General features: G+C 40.1%; 2 protein-coding genes across 2 annotated transcripts in view; both read left to right on the forward strand.

The window, feature by feature from the left end:
- Nucleotides 1–2,736, forward strand: part of frya (furry homolog a (Drosophila)) — an 82,044-nt gene extending 79,308 nt beyond the window's left edge. The window contains 2 exon segments of the mRNA XM_046863172.1: nucleotides 323–531; nucleotides 1,490–2,736. Of these exon segments, the coding sequence (XP_046719128.1) occupies nucleotides 323–531; nucleotides 1,490–1,748 (468 nt within the window). The 3' untranslated portion in view covers nucleotides 1,749–2,736.
- A 3,304-nt stretch (nucleotides 2,737–6,040) lies between these two features.
- brca2 (BRCA2 DNA repair associated) lies at nucleotides 6,041–23,269 on the forward strand. The gene is given in 28 exon segments (XM_046863174.1): nucleotides 6,041–6,198; nucleotides 7,397–7,463; nucleotides 7,566–7,805; nucleotides 8,265–8,337; nucleotides 8,587–8,636; nucleotides 9,555–9,583; nucleotides 9,683–9,800; nucleotides 9,898–9,923; nucleotides 10,673–10,751; nucleotides 11,143–11,745; nucleotides 11,832–13,823; nucleotides 13,826–15,274; nucleotides 15,351–15,443; nucleotides 16,203–16,266; nucleotides 16,363–16,715; nucleotides 16,808–16,992; nucleotides 17,076–17,263; nucleotides 17,341–17,511; nucleotides 17,819–18,179; nucleotides 18,451–18,606; nucleotides 18,737–18,884; nucleotides 19,199–19,308; nucleotides 20,360–20,552; nucleotides 21,150–21,316; nucleotides 21,416–21,554; nucleotides 21,948–22,201; nucleotides 22,462–22,584; nucleotides 22,703–23,269. Coding segments are annotated over 27 exon segments (7,674 nt in total). The 5' UTR covers nucleotides 6,041–6,198; nucleotides 7,397–7,429; the 3' UTR covers nucleotides 22,979–23,269.
- Nucleotides 23,270–24,321: the final 1,052 nt, after the last annotated feature.

The following is a 24,321-nucleotide window of genomic DNA, read 5'->3' on the forward strand; positions in this document are numbered from 1 at the left end:
AAATATATGATTGATATAAGAAATATCAAGATTTTACACACATTTGCTTGTTTTGTGTGATATTGAGGTCACTATAACATGCTATAATTTTATGATATCCACTATAACTATATATATTCAGTATAATATAAAATATAATATAAAATAAAATATAATTCAGTAAAATATTAAAATTTTACTCTTTTGTATCAGATTTTATGGGAACAGGAGGGTTAAACCATGGACAGTGTGGATGTAAAAGGAATGAACAGCTTTGATCGTTAAACAAAAGGGGTCTATATGAATTAATGGAGGGTTTTGGGTTATATTTTTTCCCCTCTAGCTGGTAAACATGTCCAAAGAGCTGGATGAACTTAAGAGTAAACTGCGAGCAGCAGCAGCTTCGGTAGCAGGAGAGCATTCAGTGCAACACGCTTCCAACACATCCACTGATCCCTCGTTCAGCTCGTCTGAGGCGGCTGTGCAGGCCATCTTAGAGAGCTTGAGGAACAACGAGTTCTCCACAGCCATTCTTTACATTCAGGAGTGCAGGTATGGTATAAGTATTTCTGCTTTGGTTACATTTTCTTTGTAACCTCTTGAGAGAGAGAAAGATTAAAAAAAAAATTTTTTATCTAACTTTTACTTGTTAGATTTGCTGAACTGTGAGTGTAAATCTAAAAAGATCTAAGATCTAAGATGTTGTGCTAATTTATGAGTTGCCCCGGAGCTCCTGGTTCCACAACTGACTGTTGGAAAGATCTTTAATTGTAATCACACACTCTGGTGCTCAGGATATTTTTAACTGTATGGTGTTTGTGTTTATAATTAATTAGAACGACACTCTTACTGTCACCCAAATGAGGATCGGTTCCTCTTTTGAGTCTGGTTCCTCTCAAGGTTCCTTTCTAATTACATAAAAGGGAGTTTTTCCTTGTTATGTTGCCCCAGGCTTCATCATCGGGGATAAATACACATACATTTAAATATACAGTATACAGACAAACGTATTGGGACACCTAACCTTTCCTGCCATACAGTATGTGGTTCTTCTCCAAACTGTTACCTCAAAGCTGGAGGCCCAAAGTTTGTATAGGATGCCTTTAGATGGTTGTCATGCTTTGGAGAGGAAGATCTTGAGTGACTGCTGTAGAGCTCTGATCTCAACACCTTTGGGATGAATATGAACGCTGACTGCACCCCAGGCCTCCTCACGTACATCTACATCAGTACCAGCTTTTCAGAATACACTTGTGGCTGATGAAGACAAATATCCACAATCTAGTGGTACATCTTCCAGGAAGTTTGAAGGAAATTATAAGAGCAAATTTGAACTAAATGTGGAATGCAATGCTCAAAAATCACATCCAATACTTATGACTTATGTCCACAAACTTTCGGTAATGAAGCGTAATTAAATTTTGTTCGATAATTTATACATTCTGTAAATCTGCTTTGTGAGACGTGCAATAGAAATAATTTGAATTGAATTAAATGTATGACTCGACAGGAGGCTGTGGCCGAGCGACATCTTCGGCACCAATTCGGAGAACGAGACCCAAACTCTTCTGAACATCTACTTCCGGCACCAGACGCTTGGCCAGACGGGCACATTCGCTCTGGTGGGCTGTAAGCAAGACTTGTCTGAGGCCTGTTTACGTCTCACCGAGCTTAACCACGAGATCAGGGACATGATCCGTCGGGCGCAAGGCTACAGCACCATCACGGCCTTTCTGCCCGACTCCAGTGTCACTGGGATCAGCCTCTGAGGTGCTGCTTTTCCACTGGAGATCCACAGACGCTGCTGAACCGACTATCATCTGTCCATGTTGGACTGTGTGACAATCTGGTATAGGCTTAAACCTTGGCCTTGAGTATTGCACTAAAATTAGTACATACTGTATGAAGTCACAGGGTCATGTTTTTGTGTTTTTTTTTTTTTTTTTTGCCAGCTGGCAAAACCAAAGCTTCCTGAACGCCAGTGTTTGGCTCATGTCTACCATTGTAAAGGAAAAGGGAAAATGTGCAATGCTTTAAAAAGACTTACTGTATTGCTTATGAAAGATTGTTTTTATTTTTATTGTATTCAGGCTACTTAAATACTGTCGCAGGATAAATGCTGTATTTTTTTCTCTTCATGAACATTAATGAAGATGATTTATTATTATTATTTTTGCCCATATGTGGGAAAATGACCATGAAGCACCTCGATATCAAGACTACACACATAACACACTCACAACACACACGCTATACACACACATACACCAACTCAGAGCTATGTTGCTGCAGTGCTACTGTCTGAATGACACTACTTAATGAAGATCCGTTGTTTTTGGGGTTTTTTTTTTTTTGGTTTCTACTGATGCATAAAAAATAGGTTTATTTATATTCCCAAGACATCCACATGCTTTGGATGGTATAGTTTTATAGAAGGAAACCTGGCATGCAAATGTATGCACCATAGGAAGAGAACAGAGATATTTATGAACTATAAGAAACTATTTTAAATCACAATTGCGTGTGTACATACTGTAATAGTAGTTGTATGTATGAGTGTTTCCTTTTTTTTTCTTGCTTTCTATTTTATTCAGCTTATTGTATGAAATGACTCAGCAGACCTGTGCGATTCGAAAGCGACGACACGGACATGCTACGATTTGTTTAAATTGTAAATACTGTTTTTGTGCTTTCAGTTGTGTTCTTTAAAGCTCTGCTGGAGAATAAACGTAAATTAATTACGTGTCAATGCACAAACTCTTGTAGTCGGACCTGATGATTTAAAGACGAGTTTTAACATGAGCAAATAGAATCACGTTACCATGAGTGACTTTAGACATTGTGCAGTACTGTGTTTATTGAAGTGTGAAGAAATTCGTATGTACAGTATCTCGCAAAAGTAAGTACACCCCTCACATTTCAGCAACCATTTTAGTGTTTTCTCAAGAGACAATAATATAGAAATGAAACTTGAATATATTTTAGAGTATCAATGTGCAGCTTGTAGCAGTACAGATTTACTGTCCTCTAAAAATAACAACATACAGCCATTATTGTCTAAATAACTGGCAACAAAAGTGAGTATACCCTCAGTGAACATGTCAAAACTGTCAATATTATGTAAGAGCACCATTGTTATGTAGCACTGCCTTAATACTCCTGGACATGGAATTCACCAGAGCTGCACAGGTTGTGGCTGGGCTCCTCTTCCCCTCCTCCATAATGACATCACCAAGCTTCTGGATGTTAAACACATAGCCAGATAACACATAACCAGAGCTGCACAGGTTGTGGCTGGGCTCCTCTTCCCCTCCTCCATAATGACATCACCAAGCTTCTGGATGTTAAACACATAGCGCTTCTCTCCACCTTGCGCTTGAGGAGCCCCACAGGTGCTCAACAGGTTTCAGGTCTACTTGGCCACTCCATCACCTTTATCTTTAGCTTCGTCTGAGCACTGAAAAGCGGACCTTCTGCCTCTGCAACCTCTAAAGCAATGCTGCAGCACTCAGGCATCTGTTTTTTGAAGCAGCTTCTGCACCTGATGCACAGCACGAGGTCTGAACTTCTCTGATGGACACTTGTGAGGTCTGTTCCGAGTGGAACCCATCTTGGAAAATCTCTGTATGACCTGTTCACTGTACTGTAACTCAGTTTCAGGGTGTTCTTTTTATAGCTGAGGCCATCTTTGTGGACCAACAATTCTAAATCTTAAATCCTCAGAAAGTCTTTACCATGAGGTGCCATGTTGAACATCTAGTGGTCAGTATGAGAAAAGAAAGAAAGATAGATAGATAGATAGATAGATAGATAGATAGATAGATAGATAGATAGATAGATAGATAGATAGATAGATAGATAGACAGACAAACAGACAAACAGACAAACAGACAGTGGGCCTAAGATACACCCAGGTGGTTTGTTTGCTGAAGGGCTGAAGAGCAGTACAATAATGAGTGCCTGCAGGCGACAGTGAAACATTGTGGAGGTTCTTCGCAAGTTTCCCGCTGCATTTCTGCAAACCAAGCTGAAGATCTGGTCAGGATTAATAATGCTCTTAATGCTGAGAAATATCGGCAGATTCTTATCCATCATTCAATACCATCAGGAAGGCATTTAATTGACCCCAGATTTATTCTGCAGCAGGACAACGATCCCAAACATAGAGCCAATGTCATTTAGAATCTATCTACAGAACAGAGAAAAACAATTAGCCCTGTAAGTAAAGGTTTTGGCTTCCACAGAGCCCTGATCTCAACATCATCAAGTCTCTCTTGGATTACATGAAGAGACAGAAAGATCTGAAGCAGCCTACATCCACAGAAGATCTATCGCACCAAACATTGATTTGGTCGGAATTATTTCCTGTTTGTTAACTTTTTGTTGATTGATAAAAATTAAAATTAATTTAAAAAACAAACTATTAACACTTTTAGCATTTTTTCACACCTGACTAATACTGTTGCAGGGTACTGTGGCTCTTGTTTGTGTGTATTTTAAGGTTAGCTAATGCATCACGAAACCAGAGATGTCAAGAAAGCTGAATATTTAAGGGAAAATACAGGGCATCATTCTTATAATTCTTCCTAAATAGTTTATTAAGGTCACATGATCAGATGCAAGTGCAGTCAAAACAGACATTGTTTATCAATCCAAGCAGTTAAATTTAAAATTATTGCAAAAAACGTAGTCAAAACCAGACGGAAGTCTTGTGATGTGAGAAGTCGAACAAGGTCACAAAGAGTGTGTGTGGTTTGGGAGTTGGAGTGTGTGGTGGCAATATTTAAAAGCCACAGTGGTTGAAGGTATCTGGAGTTCCCTCCAGGCTGTGTTTGATCTGATGCTCACAATATCTCGCCATGCATATCAAAGAACAGCTACGAGGCGGTATTAAAAGGTTTTGAGACTAGCAAGAAAGTACTTTATTTATCTATGTTTACACACTATCACCTTCAAAACAGTTTTGCACAACAATACAGTGCTCCCAGCGTTCCTGCCACTTCTGGAATGTGTCCTGGATGTCTTCTTTTTAAAGCGTGTAAGGCACATTCTCCGATTTCCGCAATGGTGTCAAAATGGCAACCTTTGAGCTGGAACTTCTTCGGGAAGAAGGCGAAGTCCGTGGATTCCTCGCCGACAATCATCATGCACAAGTTGCCGAATGGTTTCGACATTTTCAGGGGTTGAGCTCGTTAAAGGCCTTCCTGATCTCTCGTCGTCTTCCAGCAATGTTCTTCCGCCGCTCTTGAGGTGCGTGTGCCACTCAAAACACCCGCAGCATCGCCTTATGTCGAACGTATGTCACGTCAAACGTGTATGTGGCAGATTTGCCCAGTTTCATGCAGAATTTCATGTTCACGCTTTTTGTCCTTGATCAGACGTGATAAGCGCGATTATTCCCCCTTTAATTACTTCAAAATATTTATTTTACTCAGTAAGCTATATGATTTAAGTACAATGCTTCAAACAAATCATACTTAAGTAAAAGTAAATTACAGATTTGTCGTAGGAAGTACGGCTTGAAACTCAGCTCAGCCTATACTCTCTAATGCTGTCAGGGTGAGGAACATGTATTTTTGTATGGAATATAGATGAAATTGCTAATTTTTTAGGTATAAATTATCTTGTATTGATATCTAATAATCATCTCTAGTGTATGCACTAATGCATTGCTTTTCAAATTTTCAAATTATTATTTGCAAATTATTAGCAAATTCCTTCTTTTTATTATTAAATAATAAAAAACTTGATTTGATATTTTATCATTTGTAAAACATTACATTACACAATAAGACAATGTTGTCTATTTTTATATTCAGGAAGCAGTGCATTCTGTGCGTTGATGCAATGCTTGAAGGTGATTGGTCTATGTTCGGTGTAAGCCCGCCCCTTTACACCAATACCCTAATTTGATTGCTTGTTGTAGCATATCCGCCTCGAAGTATCGGATGTGTTGTATTACGTATATAAGCGCACTAAGTAGTACCTACTGCATGTCTTTTACTCGAATGAGTATAGTGTGCCTAAGTAGGGCGCTCAGCGTTATTTGGGATAAAGGTATTAAATCTGGCCGAGGCGGCAACTTTTAATAGGGAAAACCAGGATTCCGCTGAGTAGCATGACGCTAATAAATAAACCTTAATGGTCGCGGAAGGTATTGGGGAGGATTTGGACCGATGTCGGCGGTGTATAGAGTCACACCGAGGTGTCTGTCTGATGGTAAATTACATTTTATTATACTTATAACTTTAAGCGTCACTTTTACCTCAGGGTTCATATGTGTGTGGACGAGGTGAAGAGTTAGCCAGCTAGCTAACAGGCTTCTGAGGAGACCTGAGGAAAGTTTCCTGTCAGGTAATGATGAAGGAATGTGTCTGTCTGTCATTCAGCATAGTGCAGGTACACAGCAACGGAATGCAGTTTAGCATCTATCAGAAGTGCAAATAGTAGCAATCGTGCAAACTGACAGTGCAGGTAAATATGTAGTATATGTACAGTAATATGTGTAAACATGTACAGTAAATAAATATAAAGGTTATAACAGTGAGAACTGTGCAGACAGTGTTGTACAGGTACATCCTGTATACTAATATATATACACCTTACACACTGTACATCCTCTCTGTGTGTGTGTGTGTATGTGTGTGTGTATATATATATATATATATATATATATATATATATATATATATATATATACAGAATGTACAGTATGTACAGTATGTAAGGTGTGTGTGTGTGTGTGTGTGTGTGTGTGTGTATGTATATATATATATATATATATATATATATATATATATATATATATATATATACAGAATGTACAGTATGTAAGGTGTGTGTGTGTGTGTGTGTATATATATATATATATATATATATATATATATATATATATATATATATATATATATACAGAATGTACAGTATGTAAGGTGTGTGTGTGTGTGTGTGTGTGTGTGTGTATGTGTGTGTGTGTATATGTGTGTGTGTGTGTGTGTGTGTGTGTGTGTGTGTATATATATATATATATATATATATATATATATATATATATATATATATATATATACACACACACACACACACACACACACACACACAGAGGATGTACAAAAGGTAAGGTGTGTGTGTGTGTGTAAATCTAATGTTAATATGAATGTTCTGTGTAACACTCAATAAAGTGTTACAGCATAATGGATTGAAATGCTTCAGTGCTGTTAAATTCACGAATCCGATCCAAAAACTTTTCTGTTTCCTAATAACGGAATGAAAAAGACGTTTTGAAGCAGATATTTTTAAAGGTGTTAAATATTAATTAAACCTGAAATGCACATCAATGTTTAGATCTATGACTGGGTCTTTAGACACTCTTTTTTTTTTTTTTTTTTTTTGTGTAATCATGTTTTTTTTTTCTCAGCTCTCCTCAACGGTCAGCTGGTCATGAGTCAAAATGTTTGATGACTTCTTCCATAAGATCGAACTAGGTGCCTATACTTTTGTCACAATGCATCAGTACACACCTTATAATTCAGTGTAATGTGTTTTTTTTTTTAACATATTAAATGTTTGTTTTTATGTTATTGAAGAACTTGGTCCACTGAACTCAGGCTGGTTTGAGGAGCTGACCGCGAGAGCTTCTGACGATGGAGGTAAGAACACCACTCTTGTTGGAGGCGACTCTTCAGCACAGAAGGATAAAGGCATTTTCAGAGCTCCAGCTAAAATGCCAGTGTTGGACAGTCAGTCCATGTGTTCAACACCCAGGATATTTCGGTGTAGACGGCCACATTCTCCTGCGTCAGGGCTCGAAGATTCTCCCGATTCAGGTTGGGAAACTTTAACACTGGTTTAAAAATAATTACAGAATGCATATGGTTTGGTTTGAAATATCACACAGATCCAGTGTTTATTTTTGTACCTGATAAAAAAAACTCCTATGTTTGAGATACACACTATGGTCAAAAGTTTATGGACATCTGACCATAAGATTAATATGTGAATGATGATGTCATGCTGGAGCATGTTTGGATCCGGAGGGAAAATGTAATGCCGCCATGTCCAAAGACATCCTGTGCAAATGTGTGCCTCGAATATTGTGGCAACAGTTCAGGGACGAACTACGTGTGGCTAGAAAAGTCAGGTGTCCCAATAATTTTGTCCATATAGTGTATGATGATTGCTCCTTTAATGTTATGAAATTAGTCTAAGCAGCAGTGAGCCTGTATGATGTAATGATCCTTTTTATGACCTCCTTAAATACAGATTTATTTTTCTTTCACTCTCAGGGCTTCAGAACTTGTTTCCCGTTCTACCAGGCACAGAATCGAGCCCATGCCTGTTCAGCTTAGCTAAAGACAGGTGACTGACATGACTATAATAATTACTGGATAATAAATAATACTAAAATTGACTACTTTTCTGTGGTATTTTAAAAACAACAAAAAAAACATGTAATTGGCAAGTGTTTGTTCATAAATTGCTGTGTTCGCTTTTCACTACTCAAATCACAGATATCGTAAAATACGATACGAGTTTTTTACTCCCTTTAAGTCTGATAATGTGCCAGCACTGGGTTTACATCTTGTGTTTCTCTTATTGTTTATTTAGCCAGCAGTTTGAAAAAGACTGGGGATCAGTAAAAACAAGTGAATGTAAAGGTAAGAAACAATACAGTTGGTAGTTATATGGTGTGTACATGTGTGTATGTGTGTGTGTGTGTGTGTGTGTGTGTGTGTGTGTGTATGTATATATATATATATATATATATATATATATATATATATATATATATATATATATATATATATATATATATATATATATATATATATATATATATATATATATATATATATATATTACACATACATACATACATACATATACATACACACAACACATACATTGACATCAGACATACACAGGCACCTGGGTCCCTGTAAATAAATGTTTATTTTTTTTTTTTTTTTTTTAAGGCGTATTTAACTAAAACGTTAGTTTGTTATTGTTACTTTTGTTTGTTTGTTTTTTTTTGTAGCAGATTTTTACTCTAACACTTTTTAATAGCTTTTAGCAACCCTGGTGCTTTGTCATATTTCCCAAGACATGAAAATCTCCCGCACAGTGTTTTTGGTTATATGAGAAACTGTCTCTTTTTAGTTTTTTGTTTTTTTGAGCTAGAGAGGGGGTAAAAGAGAAAAAGATTAAAACGGTGGGGGAGAAAAAAGAGAAAAAATCGAGGAGAAGAACATCACATATAAAGTTGCAACAGGCACTAATTTAGCTTTCATATGTTCCACATCATTAAATCTATCTGCAGTATGCTGAAATAAGTGCCCTGTTCACTACAATGCAGAATAGTAATTTGTGGAATATTCCGGTGGTGTAAAGGAAATAACACACACTAGGCTGCGCTGTTGTATTAAAATCAAAACTGAGTAATTTTATATGTCTGAACTGTTTCTCTGTGCATGTTTAAATACAAGAAAACTATTAGGGTCCCAACACTCATTGATGTATTTTGATGTATTTCTTATTTTTCTGTTGGTTGTGTATTTGCGTGTTCATTGTTACAGGTCTGCTAGACACACCAACAGGTTTAACAGTAAGAGACACTCTTGTATTATCTATCAATAATCCGAATCTTTTTCAAAAATAAAGTACAACCGTATTGATCGCAATTGTACAACAAATATCGTCTTAGACACAAGCCACATCTGCACAGCGCATCTGCGAGAGCCTCGGAGCTCAGTTCAATCCTGATCTGTCTTGGAGCAGTTCCTTTAACACGCCATCAGCACTGACCCCCACAGTCATTTTGTGTAAGTGTAGCCAATGGTGGTCTTTATTTATTTATTTATTTATTTATTTATTTATTTTTGTATTTCTATTATAAACTTTATATCTCTGCTTTTACAGCAAAAACTGAAGGCCAGTCTTCACCAGTAAGTTTACTCCGAGACAAAGAAGTCATTGTAAGTGGAAAATAAAATACATTTTAGTCCGTGATTGATGTTCAAATTTATTTATAGTGTCTAATTCACCTTTGATATGGGTTGTGGGTTCACACTAACGAACCGCACTACGTACATTCATCAGAGCTGCTGCTACCTTTCATACGTTTTCTTTTGAACAAGGTAAACAAGTGGATGTGACAGACTACGATTTACTTATTTACATCAGTGCTAAACAGGAACTAGTTAAGGGTAGGAACTAATGCATTCGAGAAGTTTTACAACGTAAAATTCCTCACCCCCAACTTGCACCAGGTGCCGAAAACACACACTTTTAATAGAGCGATGTCAAATGCACATACATTGTGAAGTGTGTTAAATTATGGGTAAGATTAGTTTAGCTGCATATAATAACACATGGCTTGACTCATTTGATTGTTGTTCTAAGAAGGTCAACATTGATTTACTTGTCACATGTACATTACACACAGTAACATTCTTTTTTTTTTTCGCTTATCCCAGTGAAGGCAGAGCACAGGGTCAGCTATTATACAGCTCTCCAAGAGCCCAGTCAGTTAAGGGCCTTTCTCAAGGGCTCAAGAGTGATTGGTGATACTGGGGCTTGAACCCCTGACCTTCTGATCAGTAACCCAAAGCCTTAACCACTGACCTACCACCTCCCATAACTATATGCAATATACTATATCTAAGCGCTCTCTCTCTCTCTTCTCTCTCTCCAGATTGTCCGAAAGCTGTTTCCATCCCTCTCAAAATGCTCAGAATCGACATCTGCGAGTACATCTGGTCCGCAGCACAACGGTCAGCCTCGTATATATTGATACATGGACCGAAACGTTCATGTGAACTTGGATGTATTATGAGGAACCATCTCAAGTTTTACTAACGATAAATGTTTTAATATATTACTAAAATATTTTCATAAACACTGTACAATATCTCCTACATTGCGCTATCCGTGACCGTTGTACTCAGTGTATTTAACCCCTTTTCTGTGTACTCTTTATTTATATTCTTATTATTTATTTCAAATTATTCATGCATTTGTCATTAGTTATTTATATCCATTATATATCCGTAGCCTTACTAACTATATTTTACACTGCTACCAATGCACTTTTGGTTAGATGCTAACTGTATTTCCTTGCCTTTAGATCTAATCTAAATGTCTCTATTGGACCTTGTTCCACAGATGCATTAACAGATACGAACGACCAGGCAGAAGAACAGAAATCCGATTCATCTTCCATCAACTTGGAAGGTGTCTGGAGGCAGACGGTGCCGGATGCGATAAAAGACGGTGACGTTCGGAACACCGTAGAGAGCGTTCTTAATGATGCCGAGGACGTCCTGTCCTTCTTCTTCACGAACAGTGGCTCAGCCCTGCGAAGGGTTAAAACCAGGGAAAGGAAAAAGAGGGTGAACGCAGTGTCTAAAGAAGTGAAGTCGAGTCCCGTGACAGTAGATCACACTACAGATTGTACTTCAGCCTCAAAGACTGCTGCTGGATGTTTTAAGTCCCCTTTATTTTCAAGTCAGCTCAATAATAAGGATTTCACCCAGTGGACTCCGCTGAGTCTATCCGATGTCCAAGACCCCAAGACAAACCACGCAGGCGTTTTCGAAACACCGAGCAAACTCGCAAGTCTTCAGCAACAGAGATCCTCTCCTGATCCGTCTCATGGACGATGTGCTCCGTTAGACGCATCTCCAGCGCTTACCTTCTCGAGAAAACCCAGAAAGTTTGTGTATCCAGTGCAAAATTCAGAAAGTAAAAGAACGCACAGTGAAACTGGTACGAGTCTTCTTCTGAAACATGCGCTTTTTATAGATTATGCGTTCAGAGCAATAAGCTTGTTTCTTGTTTTTCATCTTTTTTAGATGCTGTGCTTGGAAAACACTCCCAAGAAGCTTCTCCATGCCAAAAAGAGGATGCGCACGGAGATCAGCCAGAAGAAGACGGCGTAAAGCAGGATCATCCTGGACGCCGTAACGTGGACCACGACCTCGATATGTCCCAGCTTTGTAAAGCGTTCTCTGAGGATTTCACTCAGGAAACAAACTCGTTCAAATCACCACACAAAAGCGCACAGAGCGGCGTCGACTGCGGCTCAACGCCGACATGTGCACCGATAGAAATAAGCAAAGTGCAGGATAAAAAAGAACTCATGATACCACTTGAAGGTAATTTCGATCATCAGGCAGCAGTAATCCCCAATCTTACACATATACAGTCTCTTGAGAGCAGAGTATGTGACAGTGGCTGTCCTACAGTTTGCTCTGGTTTCAGTCTGGAAACTCGAGCATGTAGTGGCGCCGAACTTCTTCCTTCTGGTTTCAAAACAGCAAACAATAAGATTATCGTTGTGCCTCCTGAAGCTTTACAGAAAGCCAAAGCATCGTTCGACGAATTCTTTGAGCATACGGCTCGCAAGGACGCTTCGAGCCCCACCGATCCGGCAAACGGCGGTACGAAACGGCGCACACCGTACGAAAGCGTTCTAGCGAACCCTGCTGGAGAGAAACCACTTTTCGAAAGTTCTCACCCTGGACGTGAAGCTGGAAGAGAAAGTGATGAGAGCGTTTTAAGGTCTGAGGGAGCTGCAGAGAGCATTCCTAGCACGTTCCTGTGCCAAACAAACAAGTCCGGCTTCAAAACCACATCGAACAAAAGTATTACCGTCTCCTCTGAGAATCTGGAGAAAGCTAAATACGTTTTCATGGAGTTGGAGGAAGAGAAATTTGATTCGCGTCCGTCAAATAAGGTGTTGCAGGTCAGCGATGTGAAGGAGGCTCAACCATCTAAATTCGGCTTGAAAAATAGTCGGAAACCTACACAACGCCCCTCCGGTAACGATGAGGGCAGTTCATCTCTGACAGCTTCGCAAAAAGCAGATGTGACCGAGCTGTGCAGTATGTTAGAGGAGGTGGGCAGCCAGTACGAGTTCACGCAGTTTAATCACGCAAAGATCGGCTCGAGACGTGCAGATAGCATGCAGTTTGCGAAAGAGTGGGATCCGGAGATACTAGCAGATATCGACTTCGACGATAGTTTTAACTCCGAGTTAACTGACGAGCAGGCGTCAAAAAAGCATTGGTCAAAGGCGGACGTGCACGCTTCGGTTTTGAACGGTGGTGTGGCCATTAGCAACGCAGCCGCCGAGGAGTCCGGTCTCGCGACCGACACGGCTGATGACAATCTGCAAGAAAAGTCTTTTTGTCCTGGCTTCAAAACTGCAAAGGGAAATGCTGTGAAAATCTCTGAGAGATGTCTAAGCAAGGCGAGAAGCCTTTTCGCAGATATAGAGGACACCGACGGAAACTTCGGTCTCCAGAGTGACGGCAAAGCAGATGATGATAAACAGGAAAAACAGTCAGGCGACCACCAAGATGATCCTCGTCAGACTGCTCCGGAATCTGAGTCGGAACTAAAGCCAAGGTTCAATCCATGTAACGGAAACGGAAAGAGCTCAACAACTGAAGAAGCCGCGACCTGCAAACAAAGGTGTAGCAAAGTAAATCTGGAAACACTACAAAGAACCATAGATGAGAAACCAGTTTTAAATCAGCGCAACATGGTAAATTTAGGATTTACTACTGCTGGTGGAAAGGATGTAAAGATTTCAGAAAAAGCTCTTCGAAATGCTAAGAAACTTCTCGACGAAGCTGCGAACGACCAAGAAACCAAATCCCCTACAAAAACAAAAGCCCTGATTTCAGGACATAATTCTTTTAATATGTTGGCAGATGCGCTTTATGATTCGAAGATATGCTCTGGATCCGTGCCAAAAGATGGGAACGAGCACCAATTTGAAAATGGCACTGACATAACACAGGCCACTCGATCCGCAGAGAGAAACGGGTTTAAAACGGCAGCGGCAAAGAAGCGTCTGTCTCAGCAAGCGCAATTCAGCGATCAAAAACCCTTTTCAAAGATCTAGAAGACCGCCTAAAAAGCTCAGACAGAATGAAATCGACACAAGAGAATGCAAAACCAGACCCCGCGGGAGACGCGGACCAGCACGCACTCGTCGACGGATTTAAGACGGCAAGCGGGAAAGAAGCAAGATTTTCTGAGAAGGCTCTTACGAAAGCCAAGGCTCTTTTTAAAAATTGCTATCCTGATTGCGTGGATGTATCTCAAGCAATAGGAGTAAAAGGAGACGACACGAGCGTGATGGATGACTGCGGCTTCGAGGCGGGAAACATGGCGCAATCGCCTGGAACGGACCGTCTCAACGAAGAGACTTTAAAGAACGACTCCGCAGATTTGAATAAATATGTCCAAAGGAAATTCACAAAAACCTCCTCAGAGACTCTTCAACCACCATCTGGCTGCGGTTTCAGTACAAGCGGCGCTGCGGTGTCCGTTTCAGCCGAAGCACTTCAGAGAGCGAAAGCTATGTCGGATGACTCAAATGCCGCCTCAATTGGTAAAAGGGGATTGGAAATATCAGAACTAAAGCGTATTTCCAAAAACGAGGACTGTGGTTTTAGTACTGCGAGTGGAAGGAAAGTTGCCGTTTCTGACGAAGCTCTCCAGAAAGCAAAGAGTCTTTTTACTGACTGTGATGTGGATGTATTAGGACCTGATCTTTGTCAGTTGCCAGCAGCAAAGACCTCTTCAACAGGACCCGGACATATAAGATTACCTTTCAACGCCGCCACTAACAGAAACACCGCCGCGAAACAAAAGGGGACGAACGAGCGCGTAGATGCGTTTGCTAATTGCGATAGAGTTTCATTCGACCAGCAAAGTGAACGCTATATTAGTGAAGATTCCAGTGCTAAGAATAAAAGCGTGCCATTTAATGCTGGGAAATCTGAACGGAGAAACTACGACAACATGAGCAATGGTGGTCTGAAAGTTGTTGCTTTGGGATCAAGAGATTTTGGTTTCAGCACAGCCAGCGGAAAAGACGTGCACGTTTCGAAAGCGGCCCTCGAGGTAGCACTTGAGGTGTTCAAAGATTGTGATGCACAACCACTTACTGATTTACAGTGTGATATTAGCAATGGTGCTCCAGGTACAAATATGAACAAAACGCCTGTTGTACCAAAGATCAAAGCCGCTAGTCCGTTTCTCCCACCACAGATTACTAAAGATAACCCTTCCCATTCTTTAACTTTTGATGGATGCACTGTAACCCAGCAAAGATATTTTGAGCAAGAAGCAATGGCTTGCACTAAAGCACTTTTAGAGGATGAGCTCAATGAGAATGGTTTGTTGAGTATCTTAGACACTCCTACTGTACGTCCAGAGACATGCTTAGAGGTGAACACAGGAACAGGAAAACGGACTTTGGAGGACAAGATTTTGACCGGTAAGCTGACGTTTTAGTTTCAGATTTTTGTATTGCTGTTTTACACGATGTAATGTACGCTTTCGATTGCGTTAAGGTCAACCTCCTTCGAAAAGAAGACACGTGTCAGAGTTTGATCAGATCTCAGAAGCCCGAGCAGTCTGCACGCCAGTGAAAAGCAGCCCCAATGGTTAGCGTTGTCATTTTAACACTTGTTCTACTTAATAAGAAATATTGAAAATGCTGACATTGCTGAAATTGTTAGAACAAATAAATATCAATGGAAGAATCTGGAAAAAAAACTCTACTCTCTGTACTTTATGATGGTGGTTTGCATTGGGCCATATGGGCGTAACGGTATACAAAATTCACGGCTCGGTTTTAATGTCGGGGTCCAGTTCAGTATTGGTACAGTTTGGAGGAAGAAATGCCTTTTTTTTTTTTTTTTTTTTATGTTTATGTTTAAAAATGCCTGCTTGCTTTAAATTAGAATTCATGCTTATTATTATAATTAAATGAAGTAATCAATTAAATAGGCAAAAATTAAATACAGTTAAATAAACAGATTAAATTGATTAAATAAAATTAAATAAGACCTTAAAGAAAAACTCCATATCTCTAGACGGTCGTAAAAATGTTGGCAATGAAAGGAAAGCGATCGATTTTGCTCGGTTCCCATACTCACAGTACAAATCGTGTTTCCTGGTTACGGTACACTGCGGTTAAAGTGCGAGGTGGAAACTGAACAGACTTGCAGTCCACCACTTTATATGTTTTTGAGGTAGATCAGAATTCACGTGCAAAACAAGAATGGCAAATAAATGTACCGTTACGCCCCTGCTGGGCCACGTAACGCCACTCTACCTTTGATTATATTTCTATAACAGTAGAACAATTTTTTTTTTTTTTTTTCTGCTTATTATCTAATATGCACTTGGTGTGTTTTCAGGGACTCTGAAAGACAGAAGAGTATTCAAATATAACTTGAAGCCCAATATCACTTCTCCATTCAGGTATGCAATGTAATGTAGACCTGATTTTTCAGGAACAAACTAATGTATTTAAAAAGTGAATAGTAGTAAAATGAACAGTTGTTTTTGATTTTACAGGGATGTCGTGGATCAAACCTCAGCCAACCCAGATCCCCAAAAAAAGAGACAGTCAGACCCCAAGGCCCCAATTTTTATACCCCCATTTTGCAAAAAGGCCGAGCAGCCAAAACGCATCGTTCCCCCGGCCGCAGCCCAAATTCGCAACACGTTTGTTCCACCCATTAAAAAGAATAATGTGTCAGGTAGCGTTTATGTTGAGGGTTCAACACAACATTCTGATACCTCAGCCATCACAAGCTCTAAATGTGAAAGCAGCAGGAATCACTCAGATGAGGACCAGAAAGCAGTGACGGGAACCGAGAGAGATGAAATCCTTGAGAATCGCAGCGCTGTCCCGTGTGAAACGAAAGGTCAGAGAGTTGATTTCAAAACCCTGCTTGTGTACGGTTTATTCATTCATTTTGACCGAATTATTAATGAAATATCTTTTTTTTTTTTGTAGTCATTTGGCAGCAGTCTTTGGAGTTGGCGCGAGATATGCAGAACATGAGGATTAGAAAAAAGAAACGGCAGAGAGTTCGACCTCTGCCTGGCACTTTTTACCTGGCCAAGACGTCCGGGGTGAGCAGAGTTTCCCTGAAAGAGGCTGCAGGATACAAGCGTCCTGAGCTCTACACAGAAGAAAAGGTGAGCTACATAGCTTTTTAAGTTTTTTTTTGTGTCCCATTCTAAGTCTTGGCCACTATTAATCTTTGTCCTTTTTCATGAAGCTCTATCAGCATGGCGTGTCCATCAAAGTGTCCCAGATAACCGGCGAGAACGCAGAGTTGTTTCAGTTCAGCTGTGATGATTTTTTTAAACGTGAGGTTCTCTGGGAATCCGGAGGGATTCAGCTGGCCGATGGAGGCTGGCTCATTCCAAATAACAAGGGCATGCTGGGTAAAGAGGAGTTCTACAGGTATGTATAAGGCGAGACTCTCTGTTTCTATTTATCTTCTCGATTTCTGAGTTACATGGCTGGTTTTTTCTTGGCAGAGCTTTGTGTGATACTCCTGGTGTTGACCCCAAACTGATAAGCGAAGCATGGGTGTATAACCACTATCGGTGGATCGTTTGGAAAAGGGCTTCAATGGAAAGAGTTTTTCCAGAAGTCATGGGCGGTCGCTGTCTCACTCCAGAGCAGGTGCTTCTTCAGCTCAAACTCAGGTATTAATTAGGATGTGCAATTATTCAGTATAAATTATTCAGTATACACAAAATTCACGTGCCTCTGTTTTTTTTAAGTCACGGGTTTGGTTAAATTTCAGTACAGTTCGAAATGCAAAGCTTAAAATTGCTTGTCGTTTTTTTATTAATTATTGTTTTTATTATTAATAACATTTGTGAGCATCAACATCAACATTTTTTATACAATTTTAAATAAAATGCACGCTTGGTTTATGCAACAGGTGGTGTAGATGATAAAAGTTATTGGTGACTGTTTACTATACTGGGACTCATGCATTATTTCCAGGTATGATATCGAGGTGGACCACAGTCGAAGATCAGCCCTAAAGAAGATCATTGAGAGAGACGATGCACCAGCCAAGACCATGGTGCTCTGTATGTGTGGAATTGCCAAATGTGACCCCATTCCAGCCAGGACAGAGGAGGCCACGGACACAGCAGATGCAAAACCTGTGTCACCTGCTGCAATTATATGGCTTACTGATGGCTGGTATTCCATTAAAGCTCTGCTGGACGTTCCGCTGTCTACCATGCTGCGAAAGGGCCGTCTCAGAGAGGGCGTGAAACTTCTGATCCACGGTGCAGAGTTGATTGGCTCTCAGGATGCCTGTCCTCCTCTAGAGGCTCCCGATTCACTCATGCTCAAGGTGGGCCAACATTTTACTTTCTGAATAAAAAGTGTTATGAAGAACCAGTTATGCGAGAAACACTTTTTGGAAATTTTATCATTCATTGTTACTATGAACGACCCTCGTGCACGGCGTAGGGATGTGATCGTACGTCGATTGCCTTTCAGTGTGGCGATGAAAGTGAAATATGGTCTGTTTTTGGTATGAGGTTCACAGGTTGCTTTTCTGTCTAGCGTGTTTTAGAAAGGTTTTATTTGACTTAATTTGTATTTATTTTTTTTTTTTTAAGGTTTCAGCAAACAGTACAAGACGAGCTCGCTGGGACACCAAGCTGGGCTTCTACAAAGACCCTCGACCCTTTTCACTCTTACTTTCATCGTTGTATGCTAATGGTGGAGTGGTGAGCTGTGTGGACATTATAGTGGTGCGGAGTTACCCAATGCAGGTATTTTGTTTGTTTGTTTGCCTTTCATTGTGGTTTATTTTGTAAATTTTTGGTTGAAGTGTAATGAGTGGTACTTCTGTGGGTGGGGGTTGTGGTCTGTGGTGGGTGTGAACATTGTTTTAATGAATAGTGGATGGAGAAGAAACCCGGTTCAGTGTTCGTGTTTCGGAACGAGCGAGCTGAAAGCAGAGAAGCGGCACGCTACAACAGCACCAAACAAAAGGCCATGGAGCTCCTGTTCTCCAAGATACAAGGCGAGATCGAGAAAGAGGAAGAGGGTATGATATTACCAGATATTTGGACCACTTACTGTTGTGTTTTTTTTTCTCACAGCAGCAGGCTGGGGTGCCAAACTGCACTTTTATAGATGTTTACAAAAATCACAGATCACATAAGCTACAAATGCAGTAACTAAATGCACTCACATAATGCAATTATATAAACAGGTATTACAGTTGTTATGGTGACTCTGCATAGAATGGCATTCTTTTAGGATAAATAAGTACCTGTTTCTAAAGTTGTTACTTAGAAGAAGCTGCATAACTAAATGTGGCTCACTTTTGTTCTGGTTTTATTAAATGTGCATGTACAGAAAAGAATAAATCCAGGAAAAGCAGAACCTTCAGCCTCCAAGCGATTAAGAACCTGCATGAAGGGGAGGAGCTTCATGAAGCAATGGAGATTGATCCAGCTTTAATGGAGGTAAAGTGCTTTGTTGAATTTAACCGACCTCTTCAGAACTACTGCTCTGGTTTGCTGGAAGACTGAAGGAAATATGAAGGATTTGTTAAGTTTTCTCTGAATTATGCTTCAATTCAATTAATATATAAAATCTTAATTAAGCGATCTTATGAGATCCTGAAAGTCTGGCACCGGCTTCTCGTACACCACTAACCAATATATGTGATTTATTGAGAAGTTTTCCAGAGCGGGACATTTGTATGATTCTTCCAATTAGCTTCAGCTTTTAGATTCAGATTTAACGTTCTTTAAAATGGTTGTTTTGGTAGCAAAATACTGGTGGAAACTTTGCAGAAGTTCTTTGCATTTCGTTTATGCCGAATGAAAGAAAAAGTGCTGTTACAGCATACAGTTTTAACTGTAAATATCAAAGTCTGAGTAAGAAATCATCATTTGCATCTCAGATGATTGAAATGGCTGAAAGAACACTATATGGACAAAAGTATTGGGACACCTGACCTTTCTTGCCATATGTGGTTCTTCTGTAAACTGTTACCACAAAGCTAATAATATAATATAATATATAGTATAATAATGATATATAATTTTGAACCCTGTGCACAAAGCGAGCTCCATGAAGATATGGTTTGAAGATGAAGATCTTGAGTGGCCTGCTATAGAGCTCTGATCTCAACTTTAATGAACGCCTTTGGGATGAATTGGAATGCTGAAATTCACCCAGGCCTCCTCACCTCACCTACATCAGTACCTGACTTTACTAACACCCTCGTGGCCAATAAACACACATGTACACAAGCACACTCCAAAATCAAGTGTAACATCTTCCCAGAAGAGTGGAGGAAATTATTAGAGCAAATTGGGACTAAATGTGGAATGCGATGCTCAAAAAACACGTACTTATGACCGGGTGTCCGCATACTTTTGGCAAGATAGTGTATTATAGGGCTGATTATTTACCTTCTTTTGTTGAGTTAATAATAGACTACATATTTTGTGTGTATTATTCGACTTTACGAGCTTTTCTTCCTTTATGTTTTATATATTTGTGCAGGCCCATCTAACCACACAGCAGGTGAAGGCTGTGAGCAGCTACAGACGAGCTGTAACCGAGAAGACGAGAGCGGAGCTCCAGGACCGGGTGCACAAGGCCGTACAGGAGGCCGAGGGAGGCTGCGCTAACCGAGACGTTACTCCTGTCTGGAAACTCTCAATCGCTGACTCCAATGATTTGCACAGCAGCCGTGGTGAGGATTATCCTGTTCTCTGATGCTGCAGATTACAGATTGCAGAAGAAATTAAATGTGACTTTCGAGTCTGAACACACTTCATAATACTTGGCTGTCAAAATGGACCCCCTCAGAGGGGATAGTCTGATCTCTGTAGCAGCTGAAGCACTGTAAAGCCGCAGCCAATGGAACGGGAAGCATGCCTGTTAAATCACGTTGTGTTTTTAGCCATGGTGGGCACGTGCGTTTTGGAATGTGACTTGTGGAAGAGTTTGTTTGGACGTTCAAAACAAGTTGGTTGTAGCAAAATTCTGCCAAAAATAGCTGAACATATGGCATTTGGCAGACGCTCATATCCAGAGTGACTTACGTTTATCTCATTTATACCACAGAGCAGCTATGGGGTTAAGGGCCTTCCTCAGGGACCCAGGATTGGCAGCTTGGTGTGGCTTATATTTTATACTCGCGCCCTTCAGATCAGAAATCCAGTGACTTAACCACTAAGCTACCACCTCAACATATCTCATTGGGCATGTTCTTAGTTGTGCTAATAATGTTATTTATCTGTTTTTTGGAGCATTATTATTCAAACAAATGAATGTGTGTATTTTCTAGTATACACACTGAACATCTGGCGCCCCTCTGTGGAGTTGCTCTCGTTACTGCGAGAGGGCTGCAGATACAAGGCTTACCATCTTGCCGCATCAGAGACCAAGAAACGCTCTGGCACTTCTAACATCCAGTTCACAGCCACCAAGAAAACCCAGTTTCAGGACATTGAGGTAAATCTGGAGAGGTTATTAATATTAGTCTCATATCCATATATAGAAGTCCTTGAAAAAATGTTTTAATAGTGTCACAATTTACTTTCATCTACCCAGGTCTGCACACAATGGTTAAATCTTCATTTTCCTGTGAGACAATCAGCAAAATTCAGAGAACTTCAGAGCCCTGGATTCAGCTCTCCGTGTGGAGAGGTCGACGTCGTGGGATATGTAATCTCCATCTTGGACAGACAAGGTTTGCTTTTCGCCAAAGCGTTCAGCGAAACTGGCTCTTGTCAAACGTCATCAATTCAACATAATAGTCCCCTTAAAATAATATGATGCGCCATATTTTTGGAGTTAAAAGAGGTACTTCTCTGTATGTTGAATAAATCATAGCGAAGCAGTGAGGTCTAGTCACCAGGAGAAGATTCACAGTGTCTGTTTTTCTTGGCATTGAATGTGATGATTGTAGAAGCTTGTGATTTCACTTCACTCGGTAAACTGGTCTTGTTTTGTTTGCATATCGGCTTGTAATGTTTTATCTGATAACACATGCTAATCAGAAGATATAACCGTAGTCCGTTTATAAATAATAATTAAAGCGGCGTAATGACGAATCAATTTTTTCTTCTTAATCCATTTGCAGGCACGTCTCCCGTGTTGTATTTTGTGGATGAAAAGTTTGACTTTGTCTCAGTGAGGATCTGCAGCAGCCTGGCTCTTCTTACTCTGGAGGATCTGGTAAAGCCATTAGCTCTACTGGCTGTAAGCAACCTGCAGCTCCGACAGCAGTCTGGCCCAGTCCCCAGTCTTTATGCTGGAGAACATGCACTATTCTCTACAAACCCTAAAGAAGCCCACTTGCAGGACAACATTTCTCATCTGAAGACATTTGTCGAGGTAACCAGAGCAGTTTATACTTCTTAGTCTGGTTTTAACACAGTTTTAGGTTTAAATTCAGTTCAACTACCAGGTCAAAATGGCTTTGGATTTGTTTTGTTTTTTTCTATAAACTTTCTGATTGACCAAAACGAATCATTCGAGATCGATTTGTGTCATTTTTTTTGTAACCTGGAATCATAAGAAGCTTGATTTATTCTCAACTGGAAAATATATATCGCCTGCAGATTTACGTGCCATTGATTTTGCCTTCCATACAGAATTATGAGCATTTCTTCATAGTCGCCGAAGAGAAGCTCTCGAACCTGATTCCGACGGGCTTCCTGAACTCCCCGAGAACTCCAGGTTCGTCATCGGCGCCAAAAACCAGCGTCAGAAATAACGTGAGTTTATTTATCGGGTCGCTATTAATTATGTATTATATAAATACTTGGTATTTTCATAACGTCGGCCAAATCCGCAATAACTTCCACACATGTTTTTTTTTGTTATTATTCCAAGGTAACACCCCATCAGACGAACCGGGTTTTCTCCCCCTTTACACCAGTTGCCAAAAGAACTCCCGCTCCCACTGAAGACTCGAAAACCAAGGACCCCAGGAGTGTGAAAAGGAAGCGTGGCTTGGAATACCTGTCGCACCTCCAAAACCCAGCGCCCCTCCTTCCACTGGGAATGGTCCGTTCTCCCCGAGTCAGCAAGACCTTTAACCCTCCCAGGAGGCGTGAGGCTGCTTGTAATCCCCAGACAGTTGCAACTCCACCACCAGAGAACAAGTAGTTGGTGAATGATAAAGAGCTTGCAGTGATAAACAGACTAAAAAGGTAGTTTGACGCAGTGTAGATTATCTTAAGGTAAGATTCCCAGTTCAGCATGTGGTCCGAAGAACTAAAAAGGAATAAAGGAGGTAGATGCCGTTGCTGTGTCGTGAACGGATTGTTTGTATTATAGTCCGTATGTGATTTGACCTGAAAATTGCACAAGAGCCGCTCTTTTTTTACTCTTAATCTTATTACTGTGTTTTTTTTTTCTTCTGGTTCTAAAAAAGATAAATAAATGGTTATTTATTGATTTTTATAAAGTATGTCTGCCTTCCTAAACACCGATCAGGCATAACATTGACATCATAACAAAACACTGATTATCTCTTCATCATGGCACCTGTTAGTGGGTTGAAAATATTAGGCAGCAACTAAACATTTTGTTTGACGAGGGCCAAATTGTGATGTCTAGACGACTGGGTCCGATCCGACAGAGCTCAAATTGCTGAAGAAGTTAACGTTTTTAATGATCGACAGGTCAGGAATGTTTCGGCCGCAAAAACGGGGAACCAACACAATATTAGGCAGGTGGTCATAATGTTCTCCCTGATCAGAAGAGACCATGGTGCTTCTACCATGATGCGAACAGTAGGGGGCAGCAAAAGCTATGCATTCGCCTCTGGACCTCACATGGTAAGTAATCTAATTAGTGCTGCATTGTCACGACATAACATTAACATTTTTATCCTTCAGTAAACAGGATGCTGTTCTGTGTTTACTGTAAAAATTTAATGAATATAGACTCACTTCTGTATGGACGCCTTTGTGGTTGTCTGCGTTTTTGCCAGACAGCACCAAGATAGTTGAGGAATTGGAATCTGGAAAAGCCCTGATTTGTATATGTTGGATATTTAAACATATTTAACTCCATTAAAAAAAAAAAAAAAAAAAAAAAAAAAAAAACAGAATCCACACTACAGCAGCCTTTACTCGATATAGCAATCTATTCTTTTTTTTTTTCCAGGATTGAGGAACAGCCCCGTAATCAACTGCCTCTGCAAAACCGGGCTCAGGAAACCGCAGGCATGTCAGTTTGAAATCCACAGTCTCAGTTAACAGCTTCCATTGGCTTCTTGCTGCAGTTGTTCACTTGAGCATCTGTTATCTCATTTTAGAGAAAATGACTTTCTATTCTAAGTAGTGTATTTCTTGGTGATGAGAGGGGGGAAAAAAACAACCCATCCTCTACATTCCAACGCTGTCTTGGTCTTAAACGCCTGCCTGTGATCAGCTCTGTAAATACTTGTGACCGCTAATCTGAAAGCATAGCATTTGAAAGCAGAAAGCATTTTTTTTTTTTTT

Source organism: Silurus meridionalis, chromosome 12 (genome assembly GCF_014805685.1).
Source record: "Silurus meridionalis isolate SWU-2019-XX chromosome 12, ASM1480568v1, whole genome shotgun sequence".
Taxonomy (NCBI): domain Eukaryota; kingdom Metazoa; phylum Chordata; class Actinopteri; order Siluriformes; family Siluridae; genus Silurus; species Silurus meridionalis.